General features: G+C 54.7%; 1 protein-coding gene and 1 long non-coding RNA gene across 7 annotated transcripts in view; both read right to left on the reverse strand.

Moving 5' to 3' along the window:
• The window catches only part of LOC116079230, a 788-nt gene extending 155 nt beyond the window's left edge, over positions 1 to 633 (reverse strand). Inside the window, exon 1 of the long non-coding RNA XR_004113831.1 lies at positions 9 to 633. This is a non-coding gene — a long non-coding RNA (uncharacterized LOC116079230). The remainder of the gene's footprint in view (positions 1 to 8) is intronic.
• The window catches only part of Kmt2d (lysine methyltransferase 2D), a 39,472-nt gene extending 15,857 nt beyond the window's left edge, over positions 1 to 23,615 (reverse strand). The window contains exons 1-35 of one of the 6 annotated variants that reach the window (XM_031355056.1): positions 23,562 to 23,615; positions 19,268 to 19,353; positions 18,974 to 19,100; positions 18,609 to 18,832; positions 18,398 to 18,507; positions 18,111 to 18,273; positions 17,704 to 17,869; positions 17,510 to 17,624; positions 17,225 to 17,382; positions 16,911 to 17,044; positions 15,344 to 16,807; positions 14,144 to 15,252; positions 13,603 to 13,719; positions 13,237 to 13,347; positions 11,269 to 11,373; positions 10,026 to 10,207; positions 9,677 to 9,841; positions 9,483 to 9,592; positions 9,345 to 9,392; positions 8,552 to 8,773; positions 8,213 to 8,332; positions 7,789 to 7,902; positions 7,451 to 7,581; positions 7,217 to 7,367; positions 6,996 to 7,061; positions 6,710 to 6,820; positions 6,400 to 6,537; positions 6,219 to 6,303; positions 5,776 to 6,017; positions 5,625 to 5,698; positions 5,340 to 5,390; positions 3,443 to 5,254; positions 3,159 to 3,341; positions 2,947 to 3,083; positions 797 to 2,721 (exon numbers count right to left, since the gene is read on the reverse strand). In XM_031355056.1, the coding sequence (XP_031210916.1) occupies positions 797 to 2,721; positions 2,947 to 3,083; positions 3,159 to 3,341; positions 3,443 to 5,254; positions 5,340 to 5,390; positions 5,625 to 5,698; positions 5,776 to 6,017; positions 6,219 to 6,303; positions 6,400 to 6,537; positions 6,710 to 6,820; positions 6,996 to 7,061; positions 7,217 to 7,367; positions 7,451 to 7,581; positions 7,789 to 7,902; positions 8,213 to 8,332; positions 8,552 to 8,773; positions 9,345 to 9,392; positions 9,483 to 9,592; positions 9,677 to 9,841; positions 10,026 to 10,207; positions 11,269 to 11,373; positions 13,237 to 13,347; positions 13,603 to 13,719; positions 14,144 to 15,252; positions 15,344 to 16,807; positions 16,911 to 17,044; positions 17,225 to 17,382; positions 17,510 to 17,624; positions 17,704 to 17,869; positions 18,111 to 18,273; positions 18,398 to 18,507; positions 18,609 to 18,832; positions 18,974 to 19,100; positions 19,268 to 19,316 (10,219 nt within the window). In that variant the 5' untranslated portion in view covers positions 19,317 to 19,353; positions 23,562 to 23,615. The remainder of the gene's footprint in view (positions 1 to 796; positions 2,722 to 2,946; positions 3,084 to 3,158; positions 3,342 to 3,442; positions 5,255 to 5,339; positions 5,391 to 5,624; positions 5,699 to 5,775; positions 6,018 to 6,218; positions 6,304 to 6,399; positions 6,538 to 6,709; positions 6,821 to 6,995; positions 7,062 to 7,216; positions 7,368 to 7,450; positions 7,582 to 7,788; positions 7,903 to 8,212; positions 8,333 to 8,551; positions 8,774 to 9,344; positions 9,393 to 9,482; positions 9,593 to 9,676; positions 9,842 to 10,025; positions 10,208 to 11,268; positions 11,374 to 13,236; positions 13,348 to 13,602; positions 13,720 to 14,143; positions 15,253 to 15,343; positions 16,808 to 16,910; positions 17,045 to 17,224; positions 17,383 to 17,509; positions 17,625 to 17,703; positions 17,870 to 18,110; positions 18,274 to 18,397; positions 18,508 to 18,608; positions 18,833 to 18,973; positions 19,101 to 19,267; positions 19,354 to 23,561) is intronic. The other 5 variants (XM_031355067.1, XM_031355091.1, XM_031355063.1 and 2 more) reach the window with 5 other exon arrangements.

A 23,615-nucleotide genomic window follows, 5' to 3' on the forward strand; every position in this document is an offset into this window, starting at 1 on the left:
GTTTACACCTTCAGGGTACTTTATTTGTTCAATTAATTGTTTATTTGGGAACTTTAGTTTACACCTTCGGGGTACTTTGTTTAATTGTTTATTTGGGAAAGGATTTCCCTATTTAGCCCTGGCTGTCCTAGAACTCACTATGTAGAGTAGACTGGCCTTGAACTCTCAAGAGCTCCTTCTGCCTCTGTCTCCTCTCGATCGCTGTGGCTTGCACCACCACGCCTGGCCTGCTCAGAAAACTGACTATCAGCTTTGTAAAAGACTAATTAATCTCACTCTCATGAAATTTTAATGCCATTAAATTCAGATCCAGCTTTCCTACTTGTATAATCTCAGACAGGTTACTTAACTTTTATGTCTCAGTTTCCTCTTCTATAACCAGAACCAACTAGACCCATTTCATGAGTCTGTTAGGATGAAATCAAGCACTCAGTAGCAAATAGCCCCTGACAAAGTAACTTTTCAGTACTGCCATCAGTTTGAGAAGTTCCTCACTACAATCCACGGAGAAGACAGAGCAGCGTCTCCCTCACTGCTCTCCTTTCACGTACCTGGACTGCAGATCCTTGAACTACTTCTCTCCAAGTCCCAAACTTAACCAGATAGAAAGCCTCTGCTAATCAGGCTTCTTCCCTTCCTCCATCCATCCCTCCCTCCCTCCTCTCAAAAGCTCTGACTTTCTGCTTACAGTGTTTTGCTGTTTAGCCAATGTCCCCGGTGTCCCACCTCCCTTAGCTTGGGTCAGTGCCCACTCGGTGCTGAGCAGCGTCACACTTACATGCTACTGTGACGTTACCTGTGTCTGGGAAGAAACTGTTAGCCAGCTGCTGCTGCTGCTGCTGCATTGCCAGCTGCTGGGGCTTCATGCACATGGACGCTGGCATGGCACTCATGGGCTTCTGTGCTAACACTGGTTGTGAACCCTGCTGGGGCACCAGGCCTGTCTGCCCCGCTTGCTGCCCACTGAGCATATGCCCTTGGTTAGACACCATAGCCACAGACGGGGTCAGGCGCTGCTGAAGGGGATGAGCTGGTGACTGGGTGGGCACCATCGACTGGCCCAAGCCTGGCTGTCGGCTACTTGCAAGGCCCAAAGCAAGCTGCTGTGGCGGCCCAGGCTCATGTGGCAAAGGCAGTGCCTGGGCGGGGCCTGGTGTGGGAAGGAGGGCATGCTGCTGCTGCTGCTGCTGCTGCTGCTGCTGCTGCTGCTGCTGGGCAGGAAGCACAGTCTGTGCTGAAAGCTGCTGCTTCTTCTGGAGCTCCTTCTTCTCGTGCTCTAACAGGTCCTCAATGAGCAGGGGCAACTCACTGGCTACCAAAGAGCTCTCCATTTTGTCCAGCTCATCCCCAGGTGCTGGATGTCCACTGGGTAAGGTTAGGGCCCCACTTTCTAGCTCAAATTTTTCCAAAAGAGAGGATCCAGTTGGGCCACTCAGTGGACTGGGGTTCAACAAGTGAGCTGGTGTTCCTCCCGTGACCCCAAATGGGCCCTTCTCAGTTGTGTGTCCACCACTGGGGAATGGTCCTATACCCACTCCTACTCGCGTGTCCCGGCTGCCCATCACAGTCTGTCCTGGCTTCAGACCCAGGCTGAGGGGAGTGGCAGGAGGAGCTGGCTCCACCTTGGGGGTATTAATGGTGAACTGGCAAGGAGAAGGATGGCGCCCTCCCTCCTCCACTTTGGGCTTCACTTCAGGGAGCACAGATGTTGAGCGAGGCTCTGAGTTATCTGGGGCAGCTGGAGGCCGGTCCTCAGGGCCTAAGGATGCAGGCTCCGCCCCCCGCAGCAGGGCTTCTCGCTCAGCCTTCTCATTTGCTGACTCTACTAGCCTTAGGTGCTCATTGAAGATGTCCTTCTTGTCCCCAGTGTCGAGCTCAGGGTCGGTATACGCTAGCAAGTCAAACTCATCTCCATTGAGGAGGTCATCCAGGTGGGGGTCATTCGTCTCCAGGTTCTCCAGGGTGCCCAGCTCATCATCACCCTTGGCTACATCCACACCCAGACCCAAGTGAGCGAGCTCTTCATCATCCTCTAGGGCCTTGTGGGCATCAAAGTCATCATCCAGCTCAGGGTCCTCACAAGGCAACTTCCCAGCCTCCAAGGCTAGAGGAGGACGACTAAGTTCAGTGCTTGATGGAGGGCGACTGGCCAGCTCCAAGCCAGCCGGTAGAGCAGGACCCTTGGTATGGGGCGTCTGATGGAGGCTGTTGTTCAACTCAGGGGCTGGCGTGGCTGAGGGCTTTTGTGGGGGGAGGCCTGAAACAGCCAGACCCCGAAGACCTTCAGGAGCCAGTCGATGGGGTTCCTCGCTTACTGGGTAAAAACGGGGTCTCTGAGAGGGTCCTTGACCAGGAAACGGAGATACCCCAGGTCCAAGTCCTTTCTGTACATTGTGTCGCAACTCAATGAACTGAGCAGGACCAGCAGGACCAGGAACTGGCTCAGCAGGGCCTGGAAGGCGGGTGGGGACTCCTGCCAAGGGGGAACCTAGTGCTTGGCGGCCAAGTTCAGGTCCAGGAGTAGACGGGAATCGAGCAGACATGGCAAGTCTCATGGAGGTTGCTGCTGCTGCCGCCTGCTGCTGCTGTTGCTGCTGCTGCTGCTGCTGCCACAGTTGTTGTTGTTGTTGCTGCTGCTGCTGCTGCTGCTGCTGCTGTAAGGGCAGGGACCCAGGATAGGGTGTTCGCTGATAGAAGGCCTGGGAGCCTCCAACAAGTTGCCTGGAAAAATATTCAGTAATCTATGAGAACCACTCAGCACAGAGGGAGGACAAGAACAGAGGCTTAGGCTAGCGTAGAAAGACAAGGTTACAGTGAGGGAATGAAAGGGAGAGCGAGTCGTAACAGAAGGATCGGAGACAGGGAAAAGATCTGAGGTAGAATACAGCCATGGTAAAATGTCTGTCTCTGTCTCTCACTTACACACACCCTCTCCCTGAACCTCACCTGCTGTTCATGTCCATAGAAGAAGGTGTGGCTGGTGGAAGTGGCCGGGAGAGCCGATCATCGCTGGAGAAGGCTCCTGGTCCCAGGATGGGACCGCCTAGCTTGCTTGAGGGTAACCCCACAATGCTGCTCCTATCCTAGAAGACAGAAGCAGATGAAGGTGTAGCCACCTTCAGGACGCTGGCCCCGCCACCCCTCGCCAATCTACCTACCTGAGACCCAGTGAAAGGGGTCTGGCCTCGGCTCAGTTGTTCAAAGGCGGGGCTGCTGGTCTCAGCACCCCAGTTGCCTGGAGGCCCCACTGCACCTGCAGCTGCTGCAGCCGTTTCCTTCTCTTGCCGCAGGGTGTTCCGCTGGATCTGCTGTCGAATCAGCAGTTCCCGCAGTCGCTGGCGCTGTCCAAAAAACGGACCAGTCAGTCCAATCCACTCCAGTCAGAGGGCTGGTGGAGAGGGTGTAGCAGGGTTGGTGGGCCGCCTGCAGGCCATCCACTCACCTGCCGCTGCTTCTCCAGCTCTGTTTGGCTGAGGCTAGACATGCCTGCATCCTGGGCACTTGAGAGTTCAGATGTTGCTAAAGAGCTACTACTCATTGCAGCTCCTGGGTCTTCTCTCTTTTCCACTGGAGAGGTGATGCCTACCCTTTGTGAGGCTCCATGCGACAAGTAGGGGAGGGATCCATCAGGTGTGGGAGGTGGCAGAACGGATGCGGGGCGTAGTGGGGACAGCCCATAGCCCTCCCCTGTGGACCCACTGCTGGGCCCCAGGGGGCTGCCCGAGGGCTGAAAGTTCCCCGTGGCTACTGCGTAGTTTGTGCTTTGAGGCTTGCCCAAGGTGGGGCCAGGCCCAAAATGGCTGTTGATCCCATGGGGTGAAGGGAGACCAGGCTGAGGGACAGGGGGTTTTAGGGCAGGCTCCCCTACCCCCTGTGGGAAAGTGAACCGCATGGGAGATGGGGTGCCCACAAATGTGCCTGTCCCAGGAGAACGGGCAAAATTAGTGGGCTGCCCACTTGGGACCTTGGCATGGAGCTCACCGGCTGGGCCAGAGGGCAGGGCTGCTGGGAAGCCCCCAGCTCCCAGCGGAGTGTGGGCTAGGGGCCCAGCCTTAAAGGCAACTTCAGGGGGCTGGGGCCGGGGTGGCTTATGCAATGGGGCAAAGGGATCACGGGACTGAGGGCGTGAGGGTGGCCGAGAATAAGGGTCGGGGGACTGGAAGCGAGGGGTAACGGGGGACGGGCAAAAAGCCTCAGCCGACAGAGGACGCGGGGTCAGTGGGGACTGGGAACTGGACTGTGACTGAGGGCTAGCGGGCACTCTAGAGAAAGGGTCAGAGGGCAGTGATCGTGGAGGCGGGGCACAGCAGCTCTCAGGGGGTGGTGGTTGGGGCCGAGGAGTCAATGGGGGCTGGGCATAGGGGTCGGGGTATGGGCCAGAACGAAAGATATCTGGGTGGCTGGGAGAAGAAGGGGCCAAAGCCTGGGCAGGGGGTGGCTCCTGGGCCCGCAAGCCCAGGCCTGGGCTCTGGGGCTCTACCTGAGATGCCCGAGGGGTCAGCGGGGCTTTGAAGACATCAGGTGCCTTTAACTCCAGCCCACCCAGGTGGGGGCCTGAAGAGGGTGAGTCAACACAGCCCAGGCTTGGAGGACCATAGCCAGGAGAGGAGGCCCCAAGCTCTTCCTTCTTCACTTCTAGGGACTTCCGGGACTCCCCAAAAGGTGGGGGTGAGAGCAGAGGTTCAGAAGCCTTGCCTCCCGCTACCCCTGGGCTCTCAGGCACAGCCAAGTTGTCCAATGAGGGGCAGCGAGGTTTGAGGAAGGGGTCAGGCGTGGAAGGCTGGTGTCTCGGGGTACCGGGTGGGGTAGTATGAAATTCCCCCTGGCCAGTCCCAGGTCGAGTTGTGGTACCCAGCATTGGGGGCTGGACAGGGGCTCCAGTAGGGCTTGGGTAAGGAGGATAAGTGGGTGGTGCCGCAGAGAAGCGAGGCTCCGGGGCGTAGGCAGGGGCCAGTCCAAAGGGGTCCTGCGAAGGCACTTGGGCGGGCACCTGGGGCGGGAGCTTGAGGAAGAGCTCACCAGGTGAGTCAGGGCCGGGTACTGTGCCCGCTGGTGGCTTCAGGAACCCGTCCGCAGAGGTAGACAAGCCAGCAGGAGTGGTAGGGCTGCCAAGGAAAATGGTGGGGGCCGCAGCAGGGGGCGGACTGCCCAGTGCCCCTGGCTGAGAGGGAATGCGGAGATGGAGGGCCGGTCGATCAGTCTTGCGGGCTATGTCGCCCATCTTGGCTTGCTTGCTGATCTGGCTCTCAGCCTGCTACAGAGGGAGCAAGTGGAGCAGTCAGGCTGCTGACTGAAGGAATGACCCGCGTCCCCAATCCCAGAAAGGCAGCCCCGCTCACCTTCTGCACCTTGCTGATGCGGTGAGCAGCCCGGTTATCTTTGGCCTTTTGCTGAGGGACACAGGACACAGCACAGGGCTTCAGGCTCAGCCCCAAGCCCAGGACACAGCACAGGGCTTCGAGCTCAGCCCCAAGTCAGCTCCCATCCCATCTTATCAAACTGCCTGCCCAGACATCAGTCCCTCCTCACCCAGCTGCTTAAGGGGATGGCAGGAGAACAAGGACCTGAGGTAAGCCACTAAAACGCTTCTACTCCAGGCCTCAAGCTGGCCCATGCTGTCTTACCAGGTAGGGGGCTTTGTCAGCGGCTGGAACCTTTCTCCAGAGCTTCATGATTTGTTTACATCGGCTAGACCAGTCTGGGGAGCAGAAAGGTCAAGTCAGAGGGGACCCCTTCACCTGTCAGGCTGTCTCCCTTGCCCCTGCCCAGAAATACCTGGGTAATCTTGCTTGAGATTAGGAAAGTTAATGTTGGCATAGAGTACAGGTGAAATAGTGGAGAGCTGGCCCAGTTCCTCATCTTTTTCCCAACGTTGTAGACTCCGCTGGTTATAGGACAGCCCGTCGCCCTCGCCCTCTGTGGTAGGTGTGGTAGGGGTGGAAGGGGTGGTGCCCCCTGAGCCTGTCCAAGGGCTGTCTGGCTCACCGGGTTCTGGGCTAAAAAAGCCCCCGCGCTCCCTGGGGCGCAGGGGCAGAGAGTCACATAGGGCAGGGACAAACTACAGAAAACCCAAGCCCCTGCTCCACCCCACTTAAGGAAGGCAGGCAACAAGAGAGCTGTCTCTTTAGTGGCTCAAAGTCAGCGGGAGGCAAGGCAGGTACCCACATGGAGGGAAAGGACACAGGAACCACCCAAGACAGTTAAGCACAGATACCAACCTAGAATCCAAGAAGGGAGACTGGCAGAGGCCTGGGTAAGAGTCCATCGGGCTACTGGACGGGAGACTACCCAGAGCAAGTCCACCTGCAGGAGCAAGAGGATCAGAAAAAGGAAGCCGCTGGCCTACTCAGGTACAAGGCTGGCTACAGCACACTTGGGACCAGCGCCTGCCTTAAGTACCTTGGAGAAAGGGCCTCTGCAGCGGGGTACGGCTGCCTTCTAGGCCAGGAGTTCCACAACCCAAAGGCTGTTCTCGCTCTGAGCCCAGGACATCCTTAAAGAGCTGCTGCAGGTCCTTGGACTCCATTTTGGGCAGTTCTGTGGGCGAATGACAAGGTACACACACTGCTTAGCTGAGTAAGAGAGGCTCACACAGCACCACAGATCTACTGCTGAGGACGGTGGGCAGCACTCTCCCCACTCCACTCTGGCGCCTTCCTTTGCTGTGGAGACCCTGACACCCAGGAGACACCATGCAAGCAAGCCCTACCTTCTGTGGGAATCCTGTCTAGGTCAGAGCTGAGCACTCCTTCACCCGGGGTGCCTGGCTTCTCAGGGTCACTAGGCACTGGGGATGCCTTTACACCTCCATCTTCAAGCCCTGTGACACCACAAGAAAACCACCATCAGCGGTATGGAGGCCCACACCACTCAGGCCAACGTGAAGCACAAGAGACAGAACCATGTCTAGGCTCCAGCTCTGGCAGTGCTCAGGGGCAGAGCCAACTGACAACAAGCAAGACCAAGATGGGACCCAATCCCCCAGCAGCCCTCACCTGGTATATCAGCCGTGCCCTCGGGCCCATGGGACTCCTCATCTGCAACATCTGGAACATCATCTCCTATGAGCAATAGCCCCACTCCAATCAGACTGGTGATGCTGATGCCTAGAACGGGGCTTCTGGCCCACCCCCAACCCCACCTCCAGACACCTTTGCCAACTACGAGGCAGAAGGTAGGCGGGACACTCCAGAACACTTCATCTTAATTAACTAACCTTTGTGCACAGCTGTCATAAGCTCCTTCCTATCTGAACCTCCATCCCCCCGGGGTTTTGAGGTTCCTAGTCCAAAGCCTGGCCGGCCCACCCCAACTGCAAACAGGGCCTTCCGACTCAGGTCCAGCAGTTCCTTTCCAAAGAAGGCTTCCTGCCGGGAGAGTCAAGAAAAATGATTTCTTGATGCCTGTGGACACAAGCCCCTTCCCTCACCCCAGGGAGTCTGAAACCCACCTGCAGGTAAGCAGGGAACATGTCCTCCAGCTTGCTCTTTTTGCGCGCTCGTCGCTGTTGCTTCTTCTTCTCATCCCCCTCAGCAAGGCTCTGCTCTGCAGAGCCCTCTGCAGGCAGATCAGCAGGCATCACTACAGACAACAGCGAAGGACTCAGGCTTTCTGGAGATGCCAGCATGCTTCAGCTCTGCTGGAAAACTCTTCCCACCTATGTCTTCAATCCCCAACCAACTAGACCCTCCACCCCCTTTCCTGAAGTGAGCTCACACCCTGGCCTCTCTGGCACTGCCCCATGTGCTGTGACCCCACCTTCTTCCCAGGCCCCACGGGAGCCCTCACCCGTCTCACCCTCGTCGGGGTGCCCATCCCCACTCAACACCTCGGCCTGTGCAGCAGGCCCCCTTTTCACGCGGGTATGAGACTTCCGCTGTCGGACCATGAAGCCACCAATGCCTGTGAGAAAGCACAATTAAGAATGAGAAGCCAGGGCTGGAGAGATGGCTCAGTGGGTAAGAGCACTGACTGCTATGCCAAAGGTTCTGAGTCCAAATCCCAGCAACCACATGGTGGCTCACAACCATCTGTAATGAAATCTGATGCCCTCTTCTGGTGTCTCTGAAGACAGCTACAGTGTACTTACATATAATAATAAATAAATCTTTAAAAAAAAAAAAAAAAAGAATGAGAAGCCACTAGAACCTGTGAGCTGCCCCTTACTGCCCCACAGCCCCTTACTGCCCCACAGCCCCGCTCCAGGCCTCACCCGGCCGGTAAGGTTTGCGCTTGCGCTTTTTGCTTTCCTCTGTCTCTTCTTTGCCAAGTTCTACATCAGGGCTGGCGGGGCCTTCTAGCTTAATTTCACACTCCATTTGCTCAACACCGCCTGTATGTAACAGAAGAAGACAGGCACATCAGAGAAATGGGCCCTTTTATCCTTGTCACACTGCAAGAGGGAGCCCAGTAATCTGCCACAGTGCCACCTGAGCAAGGCGAAGTGCTAGTGGAAGACCAGTAGTGGCTCTGTAGCCCCTACCCAACATCCCAGCTCATATGGGCTGTGTTCTCCCGCTCTCTGCCTTTCTCTGAGATTCCCCAGCCCAACCTTCACCCTTGAGCAGCTCGTCAGTGTCCAGGTCCCCATCCTTCTTGTCATCAGGGCCAAGGGCATCTGAGGGCTCAGAACCCTCCAGCCCTGCCTCGCCTGGGAGGCCTAGCCGTCCTCGCCGCTGGCGCCGCTTGTGCAGTGGTGACATGGTCAGGTTACGCAGCACCGCCATGCCAGTTTCTGTCAGCCACACACCCTCGAAGCGAAAGAACTGGGGCTCTGGACAACAGGGAAGAACATATGACCCCTGGACAGAGGCCCCAGGGTAACCAAAACTCCACATGTCAACCCATGTTCCCAACTGAGACACAAGCAGTGACAGACAAGACCTGTCGGTTTCTAAGAGCTGAGATAGCAGGCCACTGAAGGCTTTACCAGTAGCTGAGGGATCCTGAGATGAGTGTTGCAGAAGCCTAGCTATGTCCAGAACCTATTAACCACAGGGTCACCAAACGGACTCTCTAGCGGTCAAGAAACAGAAGAACTCTACTTGCTGAAGGCCAGCATACTTGCTAAGAGTGGTGCCCCCACTGTGGCAGAGAGATGGCCTTGTCCCTGCTGTGAGAAGAAAGCCGGGCTCTCTTGAGTAAGAGAGATCCTTGTAGTAAATAAAGAACCTGATTGGCCTGGGGAAAGGAGCCGTGTCTGGGCATAGGAAAACCTTGGCTCTAATCAGAACTTTACCACTGACTTGGTCATTTACCCTGAGTCTATAAAGTGTGGAGGTTGGAGCAGAGGAGACGGTCTATGGTCTTAGCTGGTTTGGGTATTCAAAATGTCTGGGGCTTACCTGGCTCTTTTACCTTCACAGGTACCAGCTCTGGTGGGGCAACAGGTACTGCAGGAAGGAGGGCAAACCAAAGGCAGCTTAGGACACTGTCCAAAGTAAGACACTCACACCCTCTGCTTCCTCCACCCCGATACTCACCCACAGGCTTTACTACAAAGGGCTGGCAGGAGCCACAGTCAAAGCCCTCGTCGGCAGCCTGCTCCACATCATCCTCCGTGAAGAGGCTCTCGCAGCCAGCGTGCATCCACCTGGGGAGGAGTGACGAGGTAAGCAGGTAAAGCCAGCGCCGCAGTACACAAATCTGCCTCGAGGAGGAAGGGATGCCCTCTCACCGTTCACAGTGGCGACACTGGATCAGCAGGTCTTCCTCCACATAGGGAGCATGACAGACAGGACAGGTCACCAGGCTGGCACATGGCCCACAATGTGTATAACTGTTCTGCCATTCACAGTGGAAGCCAGGGGAGGCGGCCCCACACTGCATACACGACACACACCTAGTAGAAGCAGAAAGACCCTCAGCACCCAACCTAGGATCCCAAAGGCACCCCCACTGAGAACGGACCAGCAGACTGGTCTCTTTAACACAGGGTATCATGCATTCAATACTTTGTCTGCTCTACCTGTGTCTCAGAACCATTCACCATCTCCTGTCAGAGCCCAGGCTTTTCTTGTCCTTACCACTTGCACTTCCAGCCACCCTTGGGCACAGTGAGCAGTGGGGGATCCAGGCAGTATGTATGGTAGCTAATGTCGCAGTCATCACAGAGCAGCAGGCGTGAAGGGTCGGAGGCCTGGCCGCAGACCTCACACACGATACACTCCACACAGCGCCAGCCCTTTAGCAGCATCACCTTGGTGATCTGGTGGAGAAAAGGAGACACCTCAGCTCTGTGCTGGGTGTGTGCTGGGGTGCTCTGTGCTGGGGTGTGTGTAGAGCTTGTACAGCTGAGGGCAGACCTCTAAGCAAAGGAGTCTGTACAGAGCACTGGACAGACAGCGCCCCTCCAGAGGCTTCCTGGAGCTGTGCTCGACAGAGACGCTCCAACCACAGCCCCGCTGAGTGAACACAGCTCTCCGTAAGCAGGCACCAAACTCATTTGAGGGAAAGGCTCATTTCCCTCAATTTTCTTCACCTTTTAGAACCTGTTACTAAAACAAGCTAATAAATGTTACTAGTGCACTAATTAATACATTGGTAGTTTTTAGAGAAACCCAAAGGACTGATTGATTATACCTTAGGTTTAAGACAATGCTATCTATTTGTCCATGTGGAGCTCCAGTTTCCATTCTCTCATCTCTGATCTACCATGGTTTTGCTTTGCTACCTGTTTGGTTTGGTTTGGTTGGTTTGAGACAGGGTACCACTGTGTAGCTCTGGCTGGCTGGGAGCTCACTATGTAGACCAATCTGACCTCAAACTTAAAAAGATCCTCCTGCCTCTGCCTGGGATTAAAGGGGTGCGCCACTACTGCTGGCCATAGAGCATGCTTTCTACTAGTAAATCGCTCGGCATTTACAAAATGGACTTGAATTACTCTGGCAACTTTTGGCCCATGGAAAGAAACTATGTCTGCTATAAATCCCAAAGCACATTTCTCTGAGTTTGACAGGACTGACAACTGATCAACGACTTCCAAGAGCTACTTTAGGAAATCAAGTGTCAGGCTGTGAGCTGGCTCAGCATAAGGCCCTTGCCATCAAGCCTGATGACCTGAGTTTGATCCCTGGAATCCACATGGTGGAAGGAGAGAAATGATCCTACAAGTTGTCCTCTGACCTCAACAAATATACCCTGACATAGGTGTTCCCCTCCCCCACCGATATAGATGTAGTAAAATAATAAAAATAAATAGTGTGGGGAATTACGGTAATGGAGAACCAGCTCTACCCACTGCCCACACATTCCAGGCCCTGAGCTCACCTTGCTGTTGACACAGTACGGGTGATAGCACTGAGAACACTGCGAACAGGCCAAGAGGTGGCCCTCCGCGCCTCGGCCAAAGCTGCCGCACACCACACACATGTCCTGCAGAGGAACAAGAACCCCAACGTGCAAAGCATGCCTCTGCTTCTCTGTCTTCTATCTGTCTGTCTTGGGGTGGGGAGTGAGAACATATATATGGAGGGGGATCAAAAGTCTTCCTCTATTATATTCCACCCTTTTTTGGGAGACACAGTCTTTCACGGAACCCAAAGTTTACAATTCCAACTAAGCTCTTGGCCCACAAGCTCCTGGGCCCTACCTGTCTCCTCCTCCAACACTGGTACAGGCGTGCATGGCCAAAGCCAGCTTTTAAATAGGCCCTAGGGATTTCAACTCAGGTCCTCTTGCTTGCAGAGCAAGCATTTCTCCAAAGCCATCTATCCAGCCCTGCAAACATGTCTGTTGTCCCTGGTCCCAGCCACAGACAAGGGAGTCAATCAGAAGCCCCATCACACAGCACCAAGACAGTTACTAAGTCACCAGAGGTCCCTTTCGTCTCCCTCCCAATTCAGAGAAGCTGTGCCTCCCTAGGAAACCTTCCTGGTCTAATCTAGTAACTAGAAATAGTCTAGCATCAGTTTAAGAAGTTATAGAAAGACCAGCGAGGGTAGAGACTTGTCCAGTAAAGAGCTGTATGCAACAACAAAGAAAGTAGACTCAAGATTATCTGGGGGTGATTGTACAGGCTCCCTGGGCTAGGACGGACACAGGCTCCCTGGGCTGCAGGATACAGGCTCCCTGGGCTGATGGACACAGGCTCCCTGGGCTGAAGGATACAGGCTCCCTGGGCTAGGACGGACACAGGCTCCCTGGGCTGAAGGATACAGGCTCCCTGGGCTGATGGACACAGGCTCCCTGGGCTGATGGATACAGGCTCCCTGGGCTAGGACAGACACAGGCTCCCTGGGCTGATGGATACAGGCTCCCTGGGCTAGGACGGACACAGGCTCCCTGGGCTGATGGATACAGGCTCCCTGGGCTAGGATGGACACAGGCTCCCTGGGCTAGGACGGACACAGGCTCCCTGGGCTGATGGATACAGGCTCCTTGGGCTAGGATGGACATAGGCTCCCTGGACTGAAGGATACAGGCTCCCTGGGCTAGGATGAACACAGGCTCCCTGGGCTGATGGATACAGGCTCCTTGGGCTAGGATGGACATAGGCTCCCTGGGCTGATGGATACAGGCTCCTTGGGCTAGGACAGATACAGGACAGATACATATAGGCTATGCCCTATACAGGCTTCCTAGGCTATACCCTATACAGGCTCTCTGGGCTCCATTTCTGCCTTTTCACCATGCAGCATTAACAATCCATCACCTCATTAGCCAGCTATCTCAACAAACAAACTAGGTCCCTGACTTTTCTCATTCACCTTCTCAGCAAAGTAAGTTCGTGAGCAAGTACACACACACGCACACACACACACACACACACACACACACACACACACACACAAACACACACACACATACACATAAACACACACATATAAACATACACAAACATACAAACACACACACAAACATACACAAACATACACACACACGCAAACATACACAAACACACACACATACACATAAACACACACATATAAACATACACAAACATACAAACACACACACATACACAAACACACACACACAAATACACATACACATAAACACACACATATAAACATACACATACAAACACACACACAAACATACACATACATACACACACACATAAACACACGTACACATAAACACACACACACATATAAACATACACAAACATACAAACATACAAACACACACACACACACACACACACACACACACACGAGGAGGGGGCAGACTAAGACTGCACTCAGCATGTCTCTCTCACTGCAAAAGCTGGGCCGTCCCAACTCAGTACAATACCTGCATTAGAACAAATTTGTCTGTGTTAGAGAAGAGAACCACGGTATTTTGCATGGTGTCATCGTCTTCCTCCTCCTCTTCCTTGCTAGGAGAACTATCTATGTCGGCCACCTTAATGAGCAGAAAGTTGTAGAAAGTGAAGGAAAAAGTGTGCCTCAGCTAAGCTGCCCTCTTTCCTTCCCACACTCAGAAAAGCAGCGTGAATGCCTGGCTAATAAGCTAAAGGCCTCTGAAGCAACACTCAGATCCTCCAAGCCAACCAGTCAGGCCCTTGCTGGCAAACAACAGGCTGACGGGGTTCTAAGTGTGCTTAGCTTTAAGGAGTGTGAGAGGTATGCTGGGGTGCAAAGCCGTCCTTGTCCTTACTACCAGTGTCTCGACGGAAGACGTGGTCGACTTCAGTCGGGCCCGTCCTCTCCCTCGGCCTCCATGCGCTGCTCCTCCACGAGGCCGGCGTCGGCCTGGGAAACTGCTGCTCCGACCCTAAGTGACAGGAGAGGCCATTACAAGACTGCGTGTGCTGGGCCCACAGGCTTGGAGGGGAAGATGACAAGTCAAGTGTCTAACAGCTTCTTAAAAATGACCCAGGTGTCCCACTCAGAGGACAGAAACAAAGTCAAGGTTCAAAGTACTGACCAGAACTGAGTACTGACCAAACCAACCTCCCCTTCCAAGGGCGGCCACCACGGGAGAAAAGCAAAAACAAGAAATGACTTCAGAGTATCAAGTTTTTGGTCCCAGTTGTATTTCTGAGGCCATGAACCTAGGTAACCCATTTGCCTCCTCTATGCACAGGAGTCAGCTAGGCAGAGTTGGACCAAAGGATCTATACAGTCTGGACTGCACAAAGTCAGGCGCAAAGGTAGCACTGGGCTGTGAGCACATCAAGGGCGCCAGAGCCTCTTACCTGTTTGATTCGGGACCGGGCGGGGGAGCTGCGCCGCCGGCCTTTGTCCCCCTCGGCTTTGCCTCCACTAGTTGCTGTCCCAGTGTCACACAACAGGGAGTCATCGGTCTCTGGCAGTGAGTCAGTGCAGAGGCGTAGGGAACCCTCATCTCGGGCTGGACTAACATCCGTAGATACTCCCAGCTCCATGGACAAGGAGCCACCCCCCTCAGGGTCAGGAGAGCCCAGAAGGGGCTCTGAACCAGGGAAACTGGCACTGGCATCACCCTGGCTCAGATTAGAGATCTCATTGACAATGTCGGATTTGATGAGAGTGGGTGGCATGGGGGCCATTGGTGCACTGGGTTCCTCCTGTTCTTCACAGGGTGAGCCCTGCCCTGCCTGCTTGCATTCTGGGCCATAGACCTCCATAGGGGTCACAGGGATCAGCTCCTCGGGGTCCAGGAGCACAGGAGAACCTTTAAGTTCACTAGCCAAACTGCCAGAGATCTGTCCAGTCCGAGGCTGTGATGTATTAGCATCAGTCCCATCTAGAGGGGCTGTGTCTTCTCCTAGGCCAGAGAAGTCATCCAGGGCTGGGGCAGGGCTGGGAGCAGGGCAAGAAAGGTCCCCCATAGGGGATGGCAGAGGACTGGTGGCCCTGGGCTCCAAGGCTGGGCACTCAGGTTCTGGACCTTTATCAGTCTCCATCTCATGCAGCTCAGCTTCATCCGAGACATCCACTGCCTTCTGCACGGGACTCAGTGGGGAGGGAACAGAGAGCGGCAGAGCAGGAGGTGAGCAGTGGGAAGGAGGAGGGGTTGGAGGAGGCAAGGAGTGCTGAAGGAGCGGAGAGCAGGGCGGGGGGAGCGGCTCCATGAGGATCGGAGAAGCAGGGCCCATAGGGGAGCCCGGAGACGGGGGAAGGATCATCGGGGGTACAGGCTCAGGGTCAGTGCAGTTGGCTTCCGGTGGAGGGCTGATAGGTGTCTCGAGGATGGGGGCAGCCAATGGTGACTCAGGGTCACTGTCCCCTTTGGCACCAAAGGGGTACTCTAACTCCCCCAAAGGAGACAAGGCTGGAGGGGCTGCAGCTGGGACAATGGGTGAGAGTGGAGGAGGAAGAGGATCTGGGAAGAAGAGGAAAAGAGGCTCTCAGATTAGACGTGCCATAAAGTGCTAAGACTGCCCCCAGAGGAATGGGACAGAATACCTCCTTACCTGGTGGCATCAGCTGAGGTGACAAGACTGGCTCCCCTGACAAAGACAAGGGCAGCTCCTCAGGAAGTGGGGATAGAGGTGGTTCCCCAGGCTCAGACAGGGCTGGCCCTCCAAGCATGGGGGATAAAGGTGGCTCCCCACTTGGGGAGAACAAGGACGGCTCCTTAGGTGCAGGGCGCTGGCTTGGTTCCTCAGGAGGCTCTTCAGGCTGGGGAGATGGGTTTAGTTCCTCAGGCTGCGGAGACAAGCATGGCTCCTCAGGCATGGGGGACAGGCAGGGCTCCTCAGACTGGGGAGACAGGTGCGACTGCTTAGGCTGAGGGGACAGATGTGGTTCCTGAGGCACAGGGGACAAGCGTAGCTCCTCAGGCTGAGAAGATGGGCCTGGTTCTGCAAGCACAGGGGACAGGGATGGCTCCTCAGACTGTGGGGACAGCGGCAGCTCCTCAGGCTGGGGACAGAGTTGGGGCTCCTCAGGATGAGGAGACAGGTATGGTTCCTCGGGCTGAGGGCAGAGTCTCAGCTCCTCAGGCAGTGGTGACAAAGGTGACTCCTCCATCGGCAGGGACATGAGTGAGTCCTCCGGTGGTGGTGAAGCTGGTGAGTCTTCACGGGGAGGGGACAGTCGGGAAGCTTCAGGTGGAGGTGAGGCGGGAGAGTCCTCGGGTGGTGGGGACAGTCGGGAAGCTTCAGGTGGAGGTGAGGCGGGAGAGTCCTCAGGTGGTGGGGACAGTCGGGAAGCTTCAGGTGGAGGTGAGGCGGGAGAGTCCTCGGGTGGTGGGGACAGGGGAGATTCCTCAGGTGGTGGGGACAGCCGTGATACCTCAGGCAGAGGTGACAGATGTGACAGGACAGGCAGGGGCAAGAAGCGTGACACTTCAGGTGGGGGGGACATAGGCGAGTCTTCAGGTGGGGGAGACATGGGGGAGTCCTCAGGGGGTGGGGACAGTCGTGACGCCTCTGGAGGTGGGGACAAAGGAGAGTCCTCAGGTGGCGGAGATAGGGGAGACTCTTCAAATGGTGGGAAAAGACAAGAGGCCTCAGGTGGAGGGGACATGGGTGACTCTTCTGGTGGAGGGGACATGGGTGACTCTTCGGGTGGTGGAGATAGGCGAGACGCTTCAGGTGGTGGAGAAGAGGGTAATTCGTCTGGTGGGGGGGACAGAGGAGACTCCTCCAACGGTGGAGACAGGGGTGAGGCTTCGGGCGGTGGAGACAGAGGTGTGTCTAGTGCAGGAGATGGGGGAGGCCTCCCCTCCAGTGGAGAAAAAGGTGATGACTCAGGTGGTGGAGAAAGGGGTGACTCCTCAGTCGGTGGGGACAGGCGAGAGGCCTCAGGTGGTGGAGATGTGGGTGACTCTTCAGGTGGTGGGGACAGAGGTGACTCCTCAGGCGGGGGCAGCAGTGGCATCTCCTCATTCAGGGGAGCCTCCAACTGGGCTTCAAGTTGGGTCCCTGCTCTCCCTGTAGACACAACATGTCATCTCCCTTCTAGCTCAGATCTAACTCCACAAAAAGTGCAGGAACAACAACGGACTCATTTCAGGGACCTTTAGGCCCTACTCACCTAGTGGTTTGGCTTCACATTGCAGGAGCCCCGGTTCCTTGGTTTGCATAGAGGTCACGTGCTCACCCTTTGGCTGCCCTTGGCATGCATCTGGCTCATCAGTGGAGATCTCACCAGACTCTGGGGGTGAAAATCTGCAGAGGGTACAGGGAGCAGGCACTGTAGCTCTCTCTCTCCAGCTCACAACTCCTAGAGAGCCCACTGGGCCAAGGCGTCAATGAGGTGGACTGCACTGCCTGCCTGCCTGTCTGACATGGCCCCTCCGGCCTCACCCCTCCCAACGCCCCTTCCCGATCTCAGTTGACACTACTTACCTGCTACAGACAGTTGGGTGCTGCTCGGCAACAGGAATGACAGGCTGGCTTCCCTGGGCTTTGTGACAGTGGTGACAGAGTGAATAGTTCTCAAACCACTCAGAGTTGGGATTCAATTCTGCTGAGCCAGCCCCACAGGCCCGACATATTCGGCATGTCTAGGGAAGCGAGAAGGCAAGACAGGCACTAGTCAAACCTCAGCTGGAGACAGAGGCATGCATGTGACCCGTTAAGCTCAAGACAACTGTGGAGATGCTACGGGAGGTGGCATCCAAAGGTCCTCACCTTACATTTCCACGAGTGAGCAGGCAGGTCCTCAATGGGTGGTTTTAAGCAGAAGGTATGATACCCTTTGTCACACGTCTCACAGACCAACATTTTAGAATCATTCCCAGGTTTCCTAAAGGGCATAGGACACATTGTGGGATCCCTCCTAGCCTCATTCTCTGCCCAAACTTGGCACATGGCTATACTCTTACCTGCATGCTTGGCACACTTTGCATTCAGGGCACTGCCAACCGGCACGCTTTCGGGCAGTCAAAGCAGTGTCCAGACAGGCTCCATGGTAGTGATGTCCACAGCTGGTACAGAAGAACAAGTCACACAGCTCCCCTGGCCCCTCACATACTGCACAGCGAGCCTCCTCTGCAGGAGGAAGGGAAGGGGAGTTCAGATCAGTTATGGAACGATGCAGAGCTGGTATGCATACTATTCTAGGCTCTGCAGATACCAGAGTATCTGCATACAGGCACACAGGCAGAGCCCCTGTACTCGCAAAGTTGTCATCTATTTTACTGGGACAAAATGACTGTGATTTTAGACTCAACAGTGCTCTGTGGAGTGCCAACACCAAAGGCGCAATCGGCCCCTCGTTTGCTCTCCTCACCTAGATGTGCAGCTCCATCACTGTGCTCTGGGCAAAGCAGCTGCAGTGTCTTCATGGATAAGAAGGAACCACTGGCAGTTGCACAGGGAAAGTGGTAAAGCCGGGAACATCCAGGTGAGCGGCAGGGAACGGAGGCACCGAACCTGGCGCAGTGGGAGCAGCGCTGCAAGGATGGGCAGAGCCTCAGAACTGGCTGGCAGGCTCTCGCCACAAGGTTAGCCCTTCCCCAGGCCTGCCCCTCTGCCCGGACTCCCCTCACCTATGCAATCATCTCATCATAACCCTACCTGTGAGATCCCTGAGAAGATGGCCTTGTCCACACCACATAGTTCTGGGCCCTCCTGCCCCCATACACCTGCTGACCACGCTGCACACCAATGATGTGCCCAGCAGTGCCCTTGAGAGGCAGAATGAGGTAAATAAGAGGAACAGGTTAACACTATGACCAGTAGTAGCTCAGGACAGCCCAGCCTCTCCCCTGCTTCCAAACCAACCTACCTCCAGGCTCTCCTAAGTGGGCAGGCGTGAGGCCCTCAGGGAAACCAATTTGTGACAGGTCCTCATTGGACAGCACTGCCTCACGGGGACCTGAGCTTCCCCCAGAGGATAGCACTGGAAACCCAGGCCAGTCAGATGGCAACTCAAAGCGCTGCAGTTCCCTCTGCCCATGCAGACTGGGTTCCCCACAGTTACAGAGACCACAGCGCCGTGCTGGAGCCCTACTGTGGACACAAAGACATCAGCACCCCGATAACCCGGGACCTGGCATACCTGTGTATCCTACTCACACTTCTGGGAAGCCCTCGCCTCCCTAATCAATGCCCCATGTGCCCACAAAGCCCTGTTCTCCACAAGCAAGTTACCTGCAGTCATGAGGCGGCTTTGGAAGCCTGGATGCCCCAGAGCTGGGGACCAAGACCTCCCCGACACACAGAATGGGAAGGTCTGGTTCAGTGGCACCTGGCTTCTCAGGGGCTGCAAGTCCATCAGCTGAATGAACAGACAGGAGATGGCATTTAAACTTTTGTCTCAAAGAACACAGTTCTTCAATTAGCTGTGTATCTCAGACGGAGTCAGGATTTGTGCCAGGACCAGAAATAAAGGGCTAGCCCTGAGGAGCCAAAAGCTGTCAGAAAACAGGGACCTGTCCTACTCACCTGCCGGGTCTGAATCTTTATCTTCAGCAGGCGGCTTCTGGCTGTCCATCCCTCTCTCCGACTGGGCAGGGCCCTCTCGGGGAGACCTGTCGATGCCAAAAGATACCTAATGTCCACCAAGCTTCCCCAGTGAGCCATTTCCAATTATTAGAAGTCAGTTAATGGTAAGTAGACCCTTTAGACATCAGAGACAAACTCAGTCTACAAACCTCTGTTGTAGTGACTAGGGAATTCATTTTAGGACTCTTACCCCACTACCCACTTCTCCTCCAAACACATACCTCCTCCTCTCATTCTGGATTCTCAGGTATCTATTCCATTTTCCCACTTCTACCTTCCTCTTGTAACAGTGGCCATCATTCCAACTAAAACTACATCCATTGTCTTATCTTAAACTCCTGGGCCCTATCTATCCCTTGGCCTTTATTCTTAGATTTCAGGCCTGCTACCATCCTACAGATCTGAAAGTAGCCACCCACTTGACCTAGAAGTCTTAGTCCTGTCAAAATCCCTCTCACATAGAGTCCTAGCGTGTTGCAAGAGATTCAACACAACACTAAACTAAAGGATAGCTGTGAATGGATCTCCACTGCCTTTAATAAGGATATCCCAAATACAACAGGAGGAACCTCAATTGCCAGGCATATGAGACTCAGGACCACCACTGGCCCCCAGCCCTAAATGAGCTCTGGGTCTCACCTAGCATGAAGGCCTCAGGTTTGTTGCCCTTAGCAACGCCAACTGCCCTTCTTCCTTAGATGCTCCTAGTAGTTAACAGAAGTGGGCCTAAGAGTTACTGAGCATGTGTAAGCAGGCCAGGGGCTAAGCATGCTGGGAGTTGTAGTCTCAGGAAGCACATTGCTACTTGGAGGAGGGCTAAATGAGGCCGGACTTAACAGAGCAAAATAGTTTCCTTCCTCTTAAGTCAGGCTGGGTTTCCAAATACTCGAAGAGTTAACGGTCCCTCTTTCCTTTTTCATATAGTCCAGTGTATCTCAAAAGCAAATGAAACATGCTAAAGCTACAGCTGAAAGCTTAACCGTCATACAACACTGGGTGTATTTTCCCTGACCTCCAAGGCAACAGCACACTTGAGCACAAAGACCGAGAGGAGTGAAGAGTAAGAATTACAGAGATGCTAGGCCTGGTGGCAGGTACCTAACACTCCATTACCTGCAAGACAGAAGCAGAGGGATCAAAGGCAAGTTGGAGACCAGCCTGGTCTACACTGAGAGCTCCAGGCCAACCAGAGCTCCACAGTGAAACTATTTAAACAGACAAGAATTTCCAAGATTATGAACAGGAAAGAAGCCCCACGTAAGAAAGCTGAGAAGGTTTAGGGCCTGCAGCTGTTGGTGGGAAGGGTGGGACTTCTTCGAAAGGTGATGTGAGGTAAGACTCCCTTAAAAACAACCGTAAAGGATAAAGGTCTGAGAAATCCAGCTCCCATGTTTTCCACTCCCCTTGTTTAGTCAGTGATCACACCAACCTGGGTACAGATAATCCTGTCCTCTAAAACTGGAAGGCAAGTACCCCGCTCAATCACCTGGGGCCGGATAACAAGGGGAACCCTCCAAGTGCCCGATGACCAGTAAATCAATCCCCAGCCAACACAGAATCAGTTTCCTTCCCTAAGCTCACAATTTCACTTCCAAACACTGGCGATCCCCCTGGAGCCACATAGAAGTGAAGATGCCCACTTCCTTTCCTGATGCTACAAACCTGCCAGGGAGGGAGCAGCAGCCTCACCTGACACCCATCACTGTCATTCTCAAACCGCCTCTCCCCTAGCCTCTGTCATTCTCAAACCACCTCTCCCCTAGCCTCATGCACAACAATCCACTTGCAGGAAAGCAGGATGCTTCTCTGCCCAGCTTACAGAGCATGCTCTGAACTTCAAGAAGCCCTTACAAGCCACCTGTGGGAAGTGGGCTCAAGCCAGGACCCTCTTCCTAGTCAATCATTCAAGGCCTGGTTGCACAAAGGTCCAAGAGGACTTTAAAGTTTTCAAAATGTTTGCATCTAACCATATCTTCCTAACAGATCCTCCACCAACACTGCTCTCAGAGTTGAGGCCAAGGGAGCCACAAAGAGCAACAAATAGAAGGCAACAGTGATAATACAGTGGGTAGGAGGGCCGCCTGACACAGGCCAGAGGGACACATTCCTCGGCCCTCCCCCAAGTGCAGGGCTCGAGCTCGGGAGCACTCTCGTGCCCGCCCTCCCCCCCTCCCCCCCGCCTGCCAAAGCTAGTACTGCCGAAGAAGGTACAGAAACTACCTTCTTCACCTAGCCTTGAGGATTAGCGTAGACACCCTGGCAAAGGAAGCACCCCACTTACAGAGCTATGGAAGGTCCAAGACTAAGCAGCAAACTGTCCTTTTTCTGTGCTATAAAGAACCCAGGGACATCTCCAAGAAGCCTGAAACTTTAGCCCCTAACTACTCAAGCTTTCAGCATCTATACCAAAATACCAAGTGCTATAGCAATCAAGTCCCTGGAGGCATTTGAACAAATAAAGGCAAAGGTCCCCCCATCCCACCATTCACAGCCAGTAAACAGAGACACACATATATCCCAAGGGGGGTTTTCCCTGGATCTAACCTAGGCTAATACCTGGGCCAGGCTTGCTCTGAGCTAGGGAACTGACACCCTGGTGTCTTACATCTGAAAACACCCAAAACAGCAAGAAAGGTGGCGGAGATTTACTCCACCACTCTCCTTCCTGTGTTCACCCTAGACCTACAGACTTCACTCCATTTTCTCTGTAAGGGAGGAAATGGAGGCTTGGAGGGGTGAAAGGCTGGAACAGGCCCTTGAGTGAGCAGCTCTTCAGTGGGACTCAGGACTTCCTGGTTCCCAGCGAGCGAGTCAAACCACACCTCTCTCCACCCCCCATTTTCGGTCAGCCCTCTAGGAAGGATCCAAATGGTAACACATTGTCCCTGGGTAGCCTAGGGGGCAGCCAGGGCTAACAAGGTACAGTCCCACCTAAGGATGTTATCTAAGAGCAGACGAGAGAGTCAGAGACCACAGATGACAGCTCGCTTTACTCCACACCCCTATGCCAACTCCCAGAAATCTTTCAAGGGCAAACCCCCTACTTTGCACTTTCTGAGACAAGACTCAGGAGACCTAGCAAATGTATTGTGGAATGAGGAGGCAAAAGGCACCAGCCAAATCCCTGCTGGGCAACAGGACAGGTGTGAGAGAGGCTGTCCCAGCCCAGGGCCCAGAGGCTGAGGCGGGAGGCTCAAGCTGCACCCTTCCTGCTGTCCATACACACCCCTTCTCTCCAGCACCTCCAACCAGGGCTGGAAACACTGGCTTCCAGCAGAAAAGAGCACAAATAAAGTCATTTCTCCATCAAAGAGGCACAGCCATCCTAGTCTGCAGGGCTGGGGCAGCACCTGAGAACTATTTACCATTCGGTAGCCAGGAAAGCATTGTAGAGCTCTGGCAGGGGCTTTCAGGTCTGGCCGGGGACTCAGGGGCAGCTAAGTCTATACTAGGCCCAGAGGAAGCAAGAGACAAAAGCCATTTTTTACAGCCCACATTCGTAGAGAACAGATCTCAGCGGCCTCCTCTATAATCCCCCGGAGATTATGTCCATCCCAAGAGGAGGGGAAGCAAAGCAGGCTAAGACACCACTAGGCCTTGCTGGGGTCACTTTGCCAGGCAGAGGTAGTTAAGTTGAAGAGCAGGGGCAGAGCAGCCCCAGCCCCACCTCCTTCTTGCCCCAGCTCCTCTCTTCATCGCACCAGTTTCTACCCACCCTCCCCAAGGTGAAGCACTCAAGGCTACTTGAGTTTCCCACAGATTGTTTTGGGTGCTGGAGTGGGCAGGAACAACACTAAAGTCCAATCAGGCAGTAAGTCCGACCTGGCAGTGGCACCCCCACCACCACTACCAAGTTGCTCTGTCCCAAGGAACCCTGGAGATGGGGGTGGGGGACAGCAGCCTGGAATTGGTGTTGGCATCAGGGCCTGGGTCCTAGTTTGGTCGAACTCCCTCAACACAAAAATAAACAGGCAGAGAGGCTATCTGGACACGTTCCCAAACTCCTGTAGTTCCCTGAACCCCCAATCTTTAAAGAGGCACACCCCAAGAAACCAGGCCTCAGTTCTGCCGTGGCAACTGGCTCAGATTCCCTTGACAGACCCTGCCAAAGGAGCCCTCCCCAGCTCTGGCACCCCTTTCTCCAACCTAAAGGCCAGCACCGGCCAAGATAGTCCATCTGGCTGTGCCCCCAGTCCAACCCTTTCTGGGCCCAGGCCGGGCGGACTTCACTCACCTCTTCACAGGGCGATCCAGAAATCCTCATCCGAGAACATGGCCAGAGCCCGGG

The sequence above is a fragment of the Mastomys coucha genome, unplaced genomic scaffold (assembly GCF_008632895.1).
Source record: "Mastomys coucha isolate ucsf_1 unplaced genomic scaffold, UCSF_Mcou_1 pScaffold11, whole genome shotgun sequence".
NCBI classification, from domain to species: Eukaryota; Metazoa; Chordata; class Mammalia; order Rodentia; family Muridae; genus Mastomys; species Mastomys coucha.